Source organism: Salvia miltiorrhiza, chromosome 1 (genome assembly GCF_028751815.1).
Source record: "Salvia miltiorrhiza cultivar Shanhuang (shh) chromosome 1, IMPLAD_Smil_shh, whole genome shotgun sequence".
Lineage (NCBI taxonomy): Eukaryota > Viridiplantae > Streptophyta > Magnoliopsida > Lamiales > Lamiaceae > Salvia > Salvia miltiorrhiza.
This window is the reverse complement of record NC_080387.1, coordinates 63,445,279-63,462,558: the sequence shown is the minus strand read 5'-3', so window position 1 is coordinate 63,462,558 and position 17,280 is coordinate 63,445,279. Positions and strand designations below refer to the sequence as shown.

At 35.0% G+C, this 17,280-nt stretch overlaps 2 protein-coding genes across 3 annotated transcripts; one reads left to right on the top strand and one right to left on the bottom strand.

Annotated features, from left to right (window-relative positions):
• Positions 1 to 1,282: 1,282 nt before the first annotated feature.
• Positions 1,283 to 10,622, bottom strand: LOC131003724 (uncharacterized). 2 transcript variants are annotated; one of them, XM_057930269.1, is made up of 3 exons: positions 10,285 to 10,619; positions 9,618 to 10,175; positions 1,283 to 1,785 (listed from the first exon to the last, which is right to left on the bottom strand). In XM_057930269.1, exons 1-3 carry the CDS (start codon positions 10,451 to 10,453, stop codon positions 1,451 to 1,453), a joined length of 1,062 nt encoding a protein of 353 aa, XP_057786252.1. In that variant the 5' UTR covers positions 10,454 to 10,619; the 3' UTR covers positions 1,283 to 1,450. The 2 variants fall into 2 exon arrangements, with proteins under 2 accessions (XP_057786252.1, XP_057786258.1); XM_057930275.1 differs by lacking the exon at positions 1,283 to 1,785 and adding an exon at positions 7,855 to 8,216 and having other exon boundaries at positions 10,285 to 10,622.
• A 2,973-nt stretch (positions 10,623 to 13,595) lies between these two features.
• On the top strand, positions 13,596 to 15,877 carry LOC131004042 (calmodulin). Its single transcript, XM_057930615.1, has 2 exons — positions 13,596 to 13,975; positions 15,251 to 15,877. Exons 1-2 carry the CDS (start codon positions 13,900 to 13,902, stop codon positions 15,622 to 15,624), a joined length of 450 nt encoding a protein of 149 aa, XP_057786598.1. The 5' UTR covers positions 13,596 to 13,899; the 3' UTR covers positions 15,625 to 15,877.
• The last annotated feature ends 1,403 nt before the right edge of the window (positions 15,878 to 17,280 follow it).

The window sequence follows — 17,280 nt, the reverse complement described above, 5'->3', positions numbered from 1 at the left end:
TTTTCACTTGATAATGCTCCACTGAGATTAGTGATTTGACTTGGTCACAGATGGTGGCTTAGATGCTTAATTAGTGATCAATGAATATTAATATTCCAGTCTCTTTAGCGGTACAGTTGTAATTTATGATATACTCCCTCCGTCCCAAATGAAATGTCATATTTTCCTTTTAGGGCTGTCCCAAATGAAATGTTCTGTTTTCTTTTTTGGCAATACTCTCTCTCTATACTTAATATTTAAATAATTTCCATCAACCCACTTTATCTACTTTATACACATTTCTTAATCTCCGTGCCGAAAAGAAATGGGACATTTCGTTTGGGACGGAGGGAGTACTTAATTGGCTAATTTTAAATCCAAATTTCAATTTTCTCATTATAACTCCTCACTTGAAAATAATAAAAATAATTATAATGATATTATTTTCCCTTTATAGCCCTTATTTTAAATTTTTAATAAAGTAATAAACTTATCAAAATTAATTTGAAAAAATAATACGTACAAGATTGATGTTCGTTCTCTACAAGATTCACATTTTTAAAATTTTGAGTTGGGGATGATACTGATAGAGTTATTAAGGTTATTTATAAGTATTTTCAATATTAGATTCAAGATCAAGGTTATAACTTATACGTTATTTATCTGTTAATAAATTGTACATATTATTATTTCAAACTAGTTTTGATAAATTCATTAATTTATTATAAATTTAAAATGGAGGATATTTTATAATTATATTTATTTTTTAAATAAGGGGTTATAGTGAAAAAATGGTGGATGTGCTTAAAATTTTCCTAAATTATAGTATTTGTGTGTTGTGATTTGCATATAGAAAAAAGAATCTTGGGCCACGATTTTATATTGAATATTTATCCAGTACTGATAAAAAGGGGCTTACTGTTACTGGGCTCAAGGTAGCCCAGCCCACACATATTGTTTGAAACCGTTTTACTTCTTCTCGCAGATCTTCAATACTTATTTTAGAGTATATCTTTAATACTTATAAATACCTCGTTAATGGGAAGGGCTAAAATAAGAGTATTTCTTAAGATATAAAATAAGAATCATTTTCAGCCTTAGATCATCAAGATCTACGGTTGATTCGTAATCGTGTTGAATGGATTTATGATCCTGAGTTCGAATCCCAAAGGTAGCAAAAATTTATTTTTTCACAATTCATACCTTTTATACAGCAAATTCATACGTTAAAAATTACTCTTATTTCTTATTTTAAGATGTGCTCACACGGTAGTCCACCCCTATATATCATCACACACGTTGGTTGAATCGAACACTCCCCCTGCCTCCCAATCCCATTACTAAAAAATCGATATTTGAGTGACATAGTTTACATCCAATTATCCCTTAATATAAGTAAACTTAAAAAAAAATCGACAATTTTCTCATCAACATTAAAATCTGGAAATTGTATTCACATGCAAAACACATTTCAAAAACAAAGCCTCCTTTTGCAGGCCTCAAGAGGAAGTGGTTGAATAATGGAGCAAGATTTCAAGTCTTTGACAAGCTCTTCAATCAAGTCTCTGCACACATGATCTTGCAGCAGTAGGCCTATTCTCCCAATTTCCCTCTTTTCACCCCATGCAATGTCACTGCACACTTCTTCTACGCTCTCAACCATGGCCCTGCTGCTCCACGGCGCTGCCCGCCGCCGCATCTCCAGTGATGATTCCATGATTGTGGATTTGGTGAGTATGGCTATGGCTTCGTCATCCTCTCCGGGTTTCTTTGTGGCTGTCGGCTTCCGAACGCGCACTTCTCCACCTGTGGAAATTAACAACCTGTCTATTTTATCTCCTCTTTTATTTCGTCAATGTATATTTTATTAGTAATCAACTTATGAACCTACTAATTAAAGTACTCAATCTAATATCTCGTGTTTTATTTTGACAATATATACGAGTAAGTGAACTTTTATAGTATATGAATAAGAGTTTCACTTAAAATGTGAATGAAGTTGTGTGAATTCTACTACTCTCTCCTTCTCAATAGTAATATCCAGTGGCGGAGCCAGGATTTTTTTTGAGGGGGGGCTGAAGTGTTACGGGGGTTCGGGGGCGGTAGCCCCCGAATTTTTTTTTTGGGGCATTCAATACATTTTAGACATTTTTTACTAAAATACAAATAAAATAGTAATAATAACAACATTTTCATAGATAATATAGTTCAAAACATTTACTAAAATTTTTTTTTGGGGGCATTCAATACATTTTAGACATTTTTTACTAAAATACAAATATAATAATAATAATAATAATAACAACATTTTCATAGATAATATAGTTCAAAACATTTACTAAAATTTTTTTTGGGGCATTCAATACATTTTAGACATTTTTTACTAAAATACAAATATAATAATAATAATAATAATAATAATAATAATAATAATAATAATAATAATAATAATAATAATAATAATAATAATAATAACAACAACATTTTCATAGATAATATAGTTCAACATTTACTAAAAATTTTTTTGGGGGCATTCAATACATTTTAGACATTTTTTACTAAAATACAAATATAATAATAATAATAATAACAACATTTTCATAGATAATATAGTTCAACATTTACTAAATTTTTTTTGGGGGGCATTCAATACATTTTAGACATTTTTTACTAAAATACAAATATAATAATAATAACAACATTTTTAGTCATATTATTAAAAAAAAAAATTCAAAATTTGGGGGGGGCTCTAGCCCCCCCTGGCTACGCCCCTGGTAATATCTCACTTTTCTTTTTGGGACGTTTCAATACAAGTGTCTTATTCTATTTTTGATAATATATTTTCTCTCTATACTTAATATTTAAATAATTTCTATCAATCCACTTTATCTATTTTTTACACATTTCTTAATCTTCGTGTCAAAAAATTATGGAACACTACTATTGGAATGGAGGGAGTATTATAACTGAAAGTGATAAATTTTTATAAACGGCCCAAAAAATAAAATTTTAACAAATTTTTCGTGGACGAAGAAAATAATTTGTTTGTAAATCTCAGTGGGCCCCAACCGCTCCCCATGTCCCCTCCCTTCATTATTGTACAATAAATCCTCTATACATTAATAATTTATTAATGGGTTAAAGTACAGATCAGCCCCTAAAGTGGACACCCCTAGAGCGTTGGGCTCCCCATACTCGACCCAAGCTCAAATAACTCCCCAAAGCTCATGAAAATACTACACTTAAGCCCACTGTCAAATGGCCCTTTCATGCCGTTTCTGAAATTTATTAAATCGTTGTTTTCATTTTTTCCTTTCTTTTTTGAAAATAATTAAAAGCTTTAATACTAATAATACCCTTTTGCCGGTTCTTCCAAAACCCCTATCCTTCATCACCGTTCCCAAATCATCAATGGCGAAATTCCGCATTCTCCTCCCTCTCACCCGCCCCCACAGGTTGGTCCTCCTCCACCCCTTTCTGCGAGTGGTCCAACGTCATCTGCGACTCCACCTCCTCCTTCGTCACATCCATCAACCACAACTCCGCCTCCGTCTCCGGCTCCCTCCCCTCCACCCTCAACCTTCTCTCCAATCTTCAGTCTCTCTCTCTCCAAAAGAACTCCATCTTCGGCTCCTCCCCTCCTTCCACAACATCTCCTCCCTCAAGTCACTCTACCTCGACGACAATAGCTTCTCCACCGTCCTTGAAAATTTCCTCTTAGGCCTCTCAAATCTTGTATCTTTTAGCATCAGCGATAACTCCAATCTCCCTCCATGGCAGATCCCGCCTTACCTCACTGAAAGCACTAATCTCGTCTCCTTCTTCGCCAGCAACGCTAGCCTCACCAGCACCATCCCCGACATCTTCGCGTCGCTGCCAATTTCCAAAAGCTGCAGTTGTCGTACAACAACCTCACCGGACCCCTACCCCACTCATTCTCCGGCTCCGAGATTCAGAATCTCTGGCTCAACAATCAGCTGCAGGGCTTATCCGGCGGGATCGATGTCTTATCCAACATGACGCAGCTCTCCCAAGTTTGGCTACAAGCCAACGCCTTCTCCGGCGTCATTCCCCTCAATCATGTCGACCACGCTCTCGACCCTCTTCTCCAAAACTCCAGTTAAACTCTCCCCACCTAAAAATCCCCCTCGATTTCACCACAGCAGCAGCTCATTTTCGATAACATCCTCACCGTTAACCAAAAAGGCGAAACCTTTGAACAAACTCCAAATTTCCCACAGCTTTTACGGTTCATTCAAGAAATCCTTTAATGGGTTTTCGGTAAAAGTCCAAAATGAAAGCGGCTCAGTTGATAACAGTAGGAATGAAGAGACGGAGATTCGTGGAGAAAGCAGCATGCCGAAAAAATTCAGATATTTGACTAAAGAAGCTCCCGATAAGCTCTTGTGTGTGTGTGTGTGGGTGTGTGTGTTGATATTATATGCATTTGTCATTGACTCCCCACGCGAAAATTAAAAAAATAATAAAAATTTAATAAACGACGTGAAAGGGCTGCTTGACTGTGGGCTTAAGTGTAGTATTTTTATGGGCTTTGGGGAGTTATTTGAGCCTGAGTCGAGTATGGGGAGCCCAACGCTCTAGGGGTGTCCTTTTTAGGGGCTGATCTGTACTTTAACCCTTTATTAATTCATAGTGAGTTTTTTTAAGTTAAAGCCTCAAAATAATTCTTATTTTATACGATAAATAGTCGAATTCATTTGAAATGATAACTCAATAAGTTGAAAATGGTTCTTATAATATATAAATGATAACTCTTTTTTAAAATGTGAACGTGAGCCTTTGGATCACCAGGATCTATAGTGGAAGCGTTACTTTAATGTATGAATGCAACATCGGAGTTCAAATACCATAAATAAATATTTCTTTTTACAAATAAAATTAATTTCATGACCAATACAATAACTTTATACGTTCAATGCAATATTCCCAATTGTCACAAAAAATATAGTTTTTACATTAACCAATCCCTATATATTGGTTAAGACTATACATTCAAATGTTTTGATTATATAACCAAAATTTCACATATAAACACATTTTTTTTTTTGTATCAGATTTGACAAATCCATAATTTGGATCTTAGAGCACTCCCAGCAGATCACCTAAATGCATCACTAACTCTAAATTTAGGCTAAAACAATTGAAAATGAGATAAAAAATGCATTCAGCAGATCCCCTAAATTGGATGGGGCCCACAAAAAATTTTACACCTACCTAAATTCTATCTTAAATTTACACCCACCCTAAATTTATTTTAAGCTTATAATTAATAGGGCCCACACATAACTATTATTTTTTATGTAGAAAATAGGAGATCTGGTGTATGCATTTATAAAATTGAGATCCTAAAATTAAATAGGGAAGCTTTAGGGAGGAATATAGGAGCATAATTTTGGGATTTCTGCTGGGAGTGCTCTTAGTATCTTCTGGTAAATATTAATTCATTCAACAATTTTACACAACTTTACGCGAAAGCATATTCTCCACATACATGAAGAATAAATTGAATATCGAGCATATTACTAATTCACAATAACGTAATAAAATATCTTTCAACAAAGGAAGTAGCTTATTGTCTTTTCCTTATGGTTTTGCTATTTTTAGCAACCTTATAGACCCACACGAAGTTTGATAAACTTATGGTAATTACGTTTCAGATGTTCGCTATATGGAGTCCAGCACAATATATTCTACATTTATGTAAGAATGTTTTTTCCTTTTACTTTTGTTAGCAATACAAAATGATTATCATCTCCGTGATTGCATTAATTACGTGACATAATTACTAGAAAAAAGTAACCGTTGCCAAGATTAATGAATGAAATTATGGAGAGGACAAAAAGTGTGAAATAGATGAAAGTGGAGGGGGTGGACCCAAATATTATACTATAAAGAAAACCAAAGAAAGTGGTGTGTCATTGTAAAAGCAAAAGCTCTTATAAACAATGATGCAACTTTTTTTTTCTTTACTGTTGGAACTGCACCCACATTCACTCATTCTGTTTTTACTTTATTTTTCCATTCACCTTTAGTCATCTTTGACTGCTACATTACGAGTTTGATCTGTGGTACATATAAATATTTATAGTGTTATAAATAAATCTGTATTGTTATAGAGTATTTTAATTAGTGTCAAACCAGAGAAGACAAATTAATGACCTTATGCAACATTAAAAAAAAAAGTTATGACGTTAAATTGTAAATTGACCTGCTAATTGTATCATAGTGCGATATATTTATAATTTTAGCAATAATCAATTTTATAGTAATTTAATTTTAATCTTTTTTGGATATATTTTTGGAGTGGTAGAGAAATATTTTTTTATGTTATGATGAAATTGTGCACGCCTTCAACATGAAAATATCATTCTCCTCAGGTTAAAGCTTCAAGCCCACGTATCTGTTAAGTTTTAAATGTTCCTCCCACCAAAGAAGAAAGAAAATAATATAGTAATACTATATGCTACTCATACAAATTTCTAAGAAATTTAATTGCTTGTTCTTATAATTTAGTCGTTTATTTTCCCTCCCATTCGACTTAGAGGGTGTTTGGTTGAGCTTATTTCAAAGAGCTTATAAACTCTTGAAGCTTATAAGATATTTCAAGAGCTTATAAGATGTAATTTTTTAGAGCTTATAAGTTGTCAAAGTATTTGGATAATTGAGCTTATAAGCTGGAGAGAGATTTTTTTTGCTAGAGAGAGAAAATATTTTTTTAGAGAGAGAAAATCGAAGAAAAATAAACTTGAATGATATATGATGAAAATAATAAATTATAGTTGAAAAATATTTGTAAAAAGATTGTTGCATATGAGATTATAAAAAAATAAGTTGGGGTAGATGAACTTATTTTTTGGAGAGCTTATAAGCTCTTGGAGCTTATTTTTAGAGCTTATAAGTTGTTTAAAAACTTATTTTGTCAAACACTTTGAATGAGCTTATAAGCTCCTAAACAGCTTATAAGCTGTTTTGAGGAGCTTATAAGCTCAGCCAAAAACACCCTCTTAATCATCTGAAATAGTGAACTAGTGACTAGTGATTAGTGATTAGTGATCACTGATTACTACCTTGTTCTCAATAATACTTACCAACATCTCTGGATATATTTATGAATAGATATATACACGTAGTAATAATTTTAAATACAGGTATTTTATTATGTTACTAAATCCTTCTATTTTTGTTTTAAACTATTTTCTTCAACATTTTTATAACATACATACTATAAATACGATACAAATTCTCATTTTAATATATTCAACTTTTTTTATGATTCATATATGTTGCCCAATATTCTATATTTACTAGTTTTTTCATGCTTTGCTTTAATAATGTACATGGCATATAATTGTGTATCATATTACTTATGAATATATGTTTGATAAAAAGAAATGAATATATATAGGAAGTAGAGCGTCAACTTAATTAGAAGTAAATATATAGTACGTTCAATTTTTGGTTACACAACTTAATTAGAAGTAAAGATATAGTACGTTCAATTTTTGGTTACACAATCGAATTACTTCCTCCATCTACAATATCATTGTTATTTTACGGAGGACACAATTTTTTTTTAAAAAATAATAAATAGTTTGATACTTGATAATAGTGAGTATCATTGTGAATGTAGTTTGGATCTCACTATTATTATGAATCGAGTATGTGAATGTGAACTCTATTACTATAAATGAAGTGATGACAAAGATGAGTATATTTTATGTCATCAACACATCATGTCATATATTCATGCCTCCTATATATATATAGGAGGCTAAAATAAAAACACATTTAAAAATATAAAATATAAACTATTTTCAGCTCATCACTTTGTTTGATAAATTCATGGTCCTGAGGTTCGAATTCTATGGGGTAGCAAAAAATTAAATTTCGCAATTCAAACATTTACAAGTGAATTATACATGTTTTACATAAAATTCATACATTTTCATATGATTTATCTAAGATTAAATCTCAAATACTTCCTTCGTCCCGTTAATCAAGTCCCCTTTCTTTTGGGCACGGGTATTTAGGAGACTAAAATTAAGAGTTAAATGGTATATTTAAAAAAGTTACTGTGCACCACCGCCTTCTTCCACCGCCTGTGCACCACCGCACCACCACAATTTCTGAACCGCACCACCGGACCACTGTAGCCGCCAGAACAGTGAACGGAAATCTTTCAAGAAATCACCACCGCACCGCCACAATTTCAATTTCTGAGCCGGACCACCAAAACACCACCACAGATAAATCAAGAAATGGAAATCTTTCAATTTCTAAAATTAAAACAACAAAAATAATTGAAAGGGTGGAGGCGAGCCCTAATCATTTTGGACGAAACAACAAAAAATGGTGGAGTTGGGTGGTGGTGGGCGACGGCCGGAGGCGGAGGGCAAATATCCTCTCTGCAGCGGCCGACGACAAGAGGTGGTGGGCGAGAGTCGGAGGCGGAGGGCAGAGGCGGTGTTGCAGCCCGCGGAGGCGCGAGGCGGTGGAGGCGTTGGAAGCGGAGCAGGAGGATGGTGGAGGCGGCGCAGGAAGATGGTGGCGAAGGCGCGAGGCGCCGGAGGTGCCAGGCGGAGGGCAGCGGCTGTTGCGGCAGAGGCGGCGTTGGAGCCCGCGGAGGCGGAGGCGTTGGAGGCGGAGCAGGAGGAAGGTGGAGGCGTCGCAGGAGGATGGTGGGGGTGGAAGGTGGAGGGATTGGAGGTGGTGAAAGAAGAAGAGGAGAGGGGGGAGTGGGGACGATTCATTTCAGAGAGGAGAGGAGAGAGAGAGTGCAGAGCGGGTAGGTGGGTAGGTTTTAGGGTTAATTTTTGTGTTTTATAGTATAGGTAATTAAGTTACTAATTCATCCCTAATTTTAGCCAAAAAAGGAAAGGGGACTTGTTACATGGGACGACTCAAAAATGAATACGGGACTTGAATATTGGGACGGAGGGAGTATTAGACTATGGGTAAATCTATTCCTATTTTATAGGGAATGGTTCCAATGACATCCCTCATCTATGGTAAGATCTTAGATTAATTTGTACGTGTTGATTTAATGTATCCCTCATGTATGGTGAGATCTTAGATTAATTTATAGGTGTTGATTTAATGTATCATATGGCTGATATTTACTTGGAGTTGAAATTTTGAATATCATTATTCAATACTATATCCTTTTTTTTCTTAAAAAAAAAGAAATTACAATAGGTATCTGAATATAATCAATTATTCAACTCGCACGCAGACGGGACCTCACCACCACCCAAACGGTGGGAAAACATCACCGCACGCAGGCGAGAAACGTCATGCGTGTGGGATTCAATACTATATCCTTATTCATCACTACATAATGACTTATTCAATACTCTCATATCCAACAAAAATAGCAATATCACTCTAACCTAATTATATATATATATATATATATAACAAAAATTTAACCAAAAATCAAATGGTATCTTCTGTTTTGGACACACCCCCAAAAAGCCAAAATTTCCTCCTTATTAAATATTCCTATTGCTAATCTCAAGAGCAGCTAAAATGACTTTAGATAATTATTAACAAAAGTATATTCATTATTTATTACGAAAATTAATTTCTGCAAAAGAGGGGATGAAAAAGAGACTAACCTGCCGTAGAATTTTGCTCTAGGCAGTGGCTGCTGACGGGCGAAGGACTTGACTCATCCGCCGATATATTCGGCTTCTCCTCCGCCGATTCCGTACACATTTTCATGCACGGCTGCGCCGCCACAGAATCACCACGCGGCGGCTGAAGGCGCACATCCGCCGTCTGCACCGCCTTGATGATCCTCTTCAGCGCCTCCAAATCCTCGTTACATTTCTCCAGAGCTTGCATCAGCCGCTGCCGCTTCTCCGTAATAGCATCCTCCGTCCCCAAGCCCAGCCGCTTCGAGGCGGCGCCGAGATCCTCCAGCCCCATGAGCCTCGCCACCAGCGAGGAAGGCGGAGTCCGAGAATTCTCCGGCGATCCCGTGGCGCTTGATCGCCGGATCTCCGGCGGAAGCGTGGGGCTCCTCAGCACTTTAACAGCGCACGTTAGCCGGCTGGCGGCGTCGGAGGCCGCCTGCTTCTTCGTGGAATTCTCGTCTCGGGCTGAATTTTTCGCGCCATTAATGGCCGATCTAGTTGGTGACTGCGGCGGTTTCCTTTTCTCTTGCTTTTTACCTGAAATTGTGGCGGTTATAAATTTTCCGCAATTATGCGTAGAATAAATAAGGAATGAACAGTGGGAAAAGGTGGGAGAATTGAGTGATTGAATGAATGAATCTCTAACCAAATGTGAGGCGTCTGTTGGAATTTTGATACTTGGAGAATAGGTGAATGATGCCTGACATGCAGCCGATGGCTTTTGCATGGTGAGTCTCCGGCGGCGGAGGGGTGGTGCCGGCGGCGGCGGCTTGGCGGCGAGACGCTGAGAGTGAACTCTCTTGTCTCTTGAGCATCTTTTAGTGTGTTGTTTTGCCCAATGCTGAAGGATATTTGAGAGAGAGAGAGAGTGCGCCGCTGTGGGTGAGAGTAGTTCTTATTTTTGGCTTTTACGACTTTCACATGAATAATGGGAGAAGATGAAGTTGCAAAAGATGTACTTGTAGTTAGGTTGAGCAACCGGATGTATTTTCATTTACTTTTATATACGGATAAATGAAGAAAGAGATATCTCTAACAATTAGATTAGGTATGACCATCTCAAGTGATGACGTGGTGATTGACATGTGAAAATATTGATAATTTAAAGTTTAAAATTTACAATTTATATATATATTCACGAAAAATATTTTTAAGAAAATTTATGTTACCAATTATTTAGTGAGTGGAGGAAAAGGAACCACAAATTAAAAAAAATGTAAAAAATTAATTAAGTTAGTGAGTGGAGAAAGGTGTTTGCCTGCGAGTTAGTTAGTGGAGATATCTTTTTGTGAACTGAACAAAATGACAAATTATGTCATCTTTTTGTGGACGGGGGAACTATCAGAAAACGCGGCTCTAACGATCGAAAATTTGGTCATTATTCCCAAAAAACGGTTGTTAACTATGTCAATGATTGTTCACAGTGGTCGCCGTTTGCATTGTCGTTCCGGTCATCAACGATCGTTTTTTTCGGTTGTTAAGTTTAACGACTGAAATTTTATTTTTAACGATCCAATTTTCTAAAAAAAAAAATTAATTAACGACCGAAATTTCGATCGTTAAAAAAATCGATCGTGAAATGGTTGTAATTTGGTGGTTAGGGCCGCTAAATTAACGATCAAAATTTCCGGTCGTTATAGGCGTGTTTTCTTGTAGTGGGGGTATATTTTAATATATATGGTTAATAGTATTTTATGTCCCGAACTTTCGGCGTTTTCCACAAAATATCCCGAACTTTCATTTTCTCCTAAAATACCCTGAACTTTCAATTTTTTTCATAAAATGTCTCACTATACAAAATTTGGTGACAAAAAGATGAATTATCTCGCCGAAATAAATATTTTGGGGACTGCCGTTGAAAAACCATATTGGGAACCACCATTGTTGAAAAACGCTGAAAGTTCGGTGTTTCTTTTATCATCTTTCCGTCATCGAATTTTGTACAGCGGCACATTTTATGGAAAAAACTGAAAGTTCATCATTTTTTAGGAGAAAATGAAAGTTCGGAATATTTTGTGAAAAATGCTGAAAGTTCGAGACATAAAATACTATTAACCCCTAACATATATTGATCAATTTTTAATCTTTAAAATTATCTCATATCTTTTTTTTTTAACAATTATCTCATATCTTCATTATTAGATTATATTAGATACCCTCCTGTAATTCTGAAAAAAAAAAAAGAAAAAATCTTAACTATGACCTTTACGACCTTCCTCTCACTAACTTCTATTTTTGGAAAGTAGTTAATCGGACTAACAATATTTTTTAGATATTCTGACTAACAATGTTAATAGTTTATCAGGTTTTTCTTTCGTACTTTTAAGCACTCCATCCGTCCCACAATTAATGGTCCGTTTCTTTTCGGCACGGGTATTAAGGAGAGTTATATTAAGAGATAAGTTGTATGACCCACATCTTTAATGTTATGGTTAATTAGTTTTAAATATTGTTAATAAAAAAATCTTTTCATATAAAATTATGTTGTTGCCGCCGGCGCTCTCATCACCGACGAGGCCGGCGGCGCCGCCGCCTTCCCTTCACCTCGTCGTCTCCCTCCACCCCCAAATCCATCTACAAATATTTCAAATAACAATGGATCCATCCACAGATCCGAACAAAAATGGATCGATTCACAGAAGACAAATCAAAAAATAAAAAAAAATCAACAGAGCAATTGATTCAAGAAATCCATCTTTCACGCAAGAAAAAATTAAAAAATTAACAAAATCCTTTGTTCTTTGATTTTTCATAGAGCCGGAGGAGGTGGAAGAGGCGGCGAAGATCCGACGGAGGTGGAGGAGACGTCGCAGATCCGAAGGCGAGCGAACTGGAGTAGCCCTAATTTCCGTCCTAAGCTCTCTCCCTCCCCCTACTCTGTCAAGCAACCTAATTTCTGAAGATTAAAGGGGAGGGTGGAGGCGAGCGAACTGGAGAAGGAAAGAGAAAGGCGGAGGCGGTGGGTGGAAGCGGCGAGGCTAGACGGCGGAGGTCGGAGGTGACAGGGCGGCGGAGGTGGGAGCGCGGAGGCGGCACATTTCTGAAGATTAAAGGGGAGGCTGGAGTCGAGCGAACCGGTGGGTGAAAGCAGCGAGGCTGGAGGGCAGAGGCTGGAGGCGACATGAGGGCAGCGGAGGTGGGAGCGCGGAGGCGATACATGGGCGGCGGGAGGATGGAGGCGGCGAAAGGGAGATGCTGAAGTTGAAGAGAGAAAAAGAGTGGCGTGTTATGATATTTGAGATTTAAGGTTAGATTATTTTTTTAGGTATTTATAGGTTGATTAGTGTGAATGTTAATTGAGTCCTAATTATGTCTAAAATTAGAAACATGCCATTATATATGGGACAACCCAAAAAGGAAAACATGTCAATATTTTTATGGGACGGAGGGAGTATAAAATTTCTTATTTTAAAAAATAATTATATGATTAGCTAAAATAAATATCTGATATATTACTGATATAAGTATTTCTTTTTTGCATATGTTTCATTAACAATTTACTACTTATCCTGACTGATATATATCATGAAGTAGTTTCACAAATACTCATGTGCAATCAGTTGCACCGTGCAATTGGTTTTCAGAATGATACACATTCGAGAAATGACACTTGAATATTTCTAAATGACACTTGAAAATCTTCAAGTGTCATTTGTATGTTGAAGTAGTGTCATTTAAAAATCAGTTGAGAGTGCCTCAAGTAGTTTTTGTATTGTTTTCGAAATCACATTTAAAGTATAATATATTATCATAATAATTGATGTGTTATGTGTATGTGCAGTATTGCTTATTATCGGAACGAAATATGAAAAATATATCAGGAAATATTGAGTTGAACACTATCGATGTATGAATAGTTATGTTCTTTGAATTTTTTAATATTTTTAGCTTAATTGATGTAGAGTTAGAAAAGTAAATTATGTATATCAATTGTAAATATGTAAACAAGAAAATATTATCGGTTCAATGTCTAAAGTAACAAGCTCTTCAATCAAAGACTAGATATCGCATTTTTCTTGTCTAGTTTTGAAGTGTAATAAAATTGAAAATAATTTGGTCTAATTTAGAAATGTTTATACTATTCTGATTTGAAAGCCGGACCCAACCAGTAACGAAGTGTCAATTATTTCGCTGACAACTAACGAGTCTTATTTCCTGAATAATACCCTTTCAATTCTTCCATTTCAAAACCCATCCTCAATCAAGAGTAGACTAGTACAAAATCCGATAAATTATTGTCTATCAATTTTGAGAAGCAGATATGGCGGATCAGTTGACTGATGAACAGATCTCCGAGTTTAAGGAGGCTTTCAGCCTTTTCGATAAGGATGGCGATGGTGCGAAGCTCTTCTTTATTTCGCCATTCTTATGTGATATTTTTTGCAAATTTTTCTGCGCATATTTAAGTGTATTGGATTTGATTTCTGTTACTTCGTCAGATCCGATGTGTTTTTCGTGAGTGTGTTTCAGCACGAGTTTTCTTGTTTGTCTTAAACGGATGCTGTTGGTTGAATTTGACTATATGTTTTAGCTCTGTTACGCGATACTTATGCATTCTTTTTGTGGAGTTGATGATTTGTTGTTGACGGATTATTCGAAGATTGTTGCGAACTCGTCTACCGAAAAGACATACGTGATTAATTGATTACATGTGGAAATTAGCATATCATGGGTTGGAGCAAATTGAATGCCTTCATCATTGGATTAGGATGATGATAGGAGTCTTTAAAAGGAATGCACAGTTTGTTTTGCTTCTGTCTTGAAAATGTTTGGAAATAGGTCGAATTGATTGTAGAAACACTGAAAGCATCCTTGAATGGTAGTTTTGTCGTTGTCTTAATCTATTCTTTGTCTGGTAAAGATTGGCGATTGGACATAGATGTTGCATGTTATGGGGATTAAAACTGTGGTCTAGCAGACTTAAACTCTAATTAACAGAACTAAATTCATGACTGGATCATATGATGGTTTACGATTCAGTCTATAGATAAAAAAATGATTAGATTGCCTGAAAATTGAAGGATTTTATGTAGGGAGAGAATTGAGATGATGATTCTAAATACTCCTTACATGTGGATTTGGGGGTTCCTCGAAAACTAAATTAAAGGTAAACAATGACAAATCTGTTACAGAACGAGCTCATCGAACCAGCCTTAGTGAATTTGTCAATATTGGTTTCAAACACATCCTCAGAATTGTTCCATCCAAATGCAACCTAAGTGAATTTATGTGTTGGGAAATGGAATGGTTGATCTTAAATCTGATTAAGATTTCAGAGTTAATTTTAGTTGGTGCTTGAATCTTATCATATATAAGGATTAGTCTTTCTGCAACTTGGTGGTATGCCTTATTCATCTGTTTTCTTGTTTGTACATCAAAGTACATACATAACCTATATTTCTTATTTGTCATATCCAACATTTTCTAACCACCCTTTCATTTTTATGAATTTGATGCATTTAGTTTAAAGTTTAATTTCTTGATTATTGGTTCAATATTTTTACTATGCTCAAACAGGGAATTACCTGTAATAGGGGTAAAATAAAAATCTCTATGTGGGAATTTACTACTGAGATCTTTTGAACATAACGCGCATTGGACATCATTTACAGGTTGCATCACCACCAAGGAGCTCGGAACTGTTATGAGATCCCTGGGGCAGAATCCCACTGAGGCCGAGCTCCAGGATATGATAAATGAGGTGGATGCCGATGGTAATGGAACCATCGACTTCCCCGAGTTTCTGAACCTCATGGCTAGGAAGATGAAGGATACCGACTCTGAGGAGGAGCTGAAAGAGGCCTTCCGCGTTTTCGACAAGGATCAGAATGGTTTCATTTCAGCTGCTGAGTTGCGACATGTGATGACAAACCTAGGAGAGAAGCTGACTGATGAGGAAGTGGACGAGATGATCAGGGAGGCCGATGTTGATGGTGATGGACAGATTAACTACGAAGAGTTTGTGAAGGTTATGATGGCCAAATAATGTATCTTTCTGTTACCATCCTAGAAAACCTTTGCAAACATAGAATTTATTAATTAAAAAAAAAATGCAATGGTTTCTTCTTTTTTATCATTTTATTTTAGACCATTAACTTTTAAGCCCTTGAATGCTTAAACGATTTCTGTGTAATGGTTGTGATATGCTCACTATCCTTGTGTTGTGTATTTTGTGACTCGTATTTGTTTCATCAAGGTAATTTCATGCACGAATTAGATAGAATTCTTGCATTTTACCATTTCCTGTTCTGTATTATAGAAGCATCAGTTCACAAAATCATACACTGATTCTATGCATTATGTACTACAGGAGTTATATGTGTTTCAATATTACTATGTTATCCTACGGGTGCGTTTACACCAGTGGCGGAGCCAGGATTTTTTTTGGGGGGGGCTGAACTGCCGCCCCCGATTTTTTTTTTTTTGGGGGTCATTCAATACATTTTAGACATTTTTTACTAAAATACAAATATAATAATAATAATAACAACATTTTCATAGATAATATAGTTCAAAACATTTACTAAAATTTTTTTTGGGGGCATTCAATACATTTTAGACATTTTTTACTAAAATACAAATATAATAATAATAATAACAACATTTTCATAGATAATATAGTTCAAAACATTTACTAAAATTTTTTTTGGAGGCATTCAATACATTTTAGACATTTTTTACTAAAATACAAATATAATAATAATAATAATAATAATAACAACATTTTCATAGATAATATAGTTCAAAACATTTACTAAAAATTTTTTTGGGGGCATTCAATACATTTTAGACATTTTTTACTAAAATACAAATATAATAATAATAATAATAACAACATTTTCATAGATAATATAGTTCAAAACATTTGCTAAAATTTTTTTTGGGGGCATTCAATACATTTTAGACATTTTTTTTATTAAAATACAAATATAATAATAATAATAACAACATTTTTAGACATATTATTAAAAAAAAAAAGTTTTTTTTTTTTTTTCAAAATTTGGGGGGGGGGCTCTAGCCCCCCCGGGCACCCCCCTGGCTCCGCCCCTGGTTTACACCCTTCTTCTTATTATTATTATTATTATAGTAAACATGTGAAAATGATGAGAAAAAAAATAAAAATATATTTTTACTTTCATTTTCCATCAAAGGAAACATAGCCTACATATTAAGGCATTACTATTTTTAACAGAGAAAATTAGGGTCGAGCGGGTCAAGTTCGAGTACACATACAAAAATTTTGGTTATCCGAATATGAAATTCCCCTAAATCCAATAACCCATACTGAATGAATTGGTTATTTGATTATCTGATAATTGATTACGGTTATTTCGATTCGATTCTGGTTATCATGAATAACTGAAGAAAAAAAGAACTTTTTGCATTTGTTTTCCAACTTAGTTATTTAAATCCTAAAAATAACAATAGTGAGCACAATAATACTCTAAAATTACAAATCAATGATCGTATAAAAAAAATTATATTTACCTACTGCTATCATCAACATTAGTTAGAACTTAGACGTTAGGATTTAGATTTTAGAAATAGAATTGTTTATTTATTTTACTTTTGAATATTGATTTTAAATTTAGTCGTATTATTAAAAAATTAGAATTATTTATACATATAAATTCGGTTAATC

What these genes read in the sequence shown, in the direction of transcription:
- LOC131003724 (XM_057930269.1), bottom strand. Translation starts at nt 10,453, where the DNA reads ATGCTCAAGAGACAAGAGAGTTCACTCTCAGCGTCTCGCCGCCAAGCC. An exon ending in CAACAGACGCCTCACATTTG is followed by an intron (nt 10,176 to 10,284) that starts GTTAGAGATTCA and finishes CCACAATTTCAG; the next exon opens with GTAAAAAGCAAGAGAAAAGG. An exon ending in AGAGCAAAATTCTACGGCAG is followed by an intron (nt 1,786 to 9,617) that starts GTTAGTCTCTTT and finishes TAATTTCCACAG; the next exon opens with GTGGAGAAGTGCGCGTTCGG.
- LOC131004042 (XM_057930615.1), top strand. Translation starts at nt 13,900, where the DNA reads ATGGCGGATCAGTTGACTGATGAACAGATCTCCGAGTTTAAGGAGGCT. An exon ending in TTTCGATAAGGATGGCGATG is followed by an intron (nt 13,976 to 15,250) that starts GTGCGAAGCTCT and finishes CATCATTTACAG; the next exon opens with GTTGCATCACCACCAAGGAG.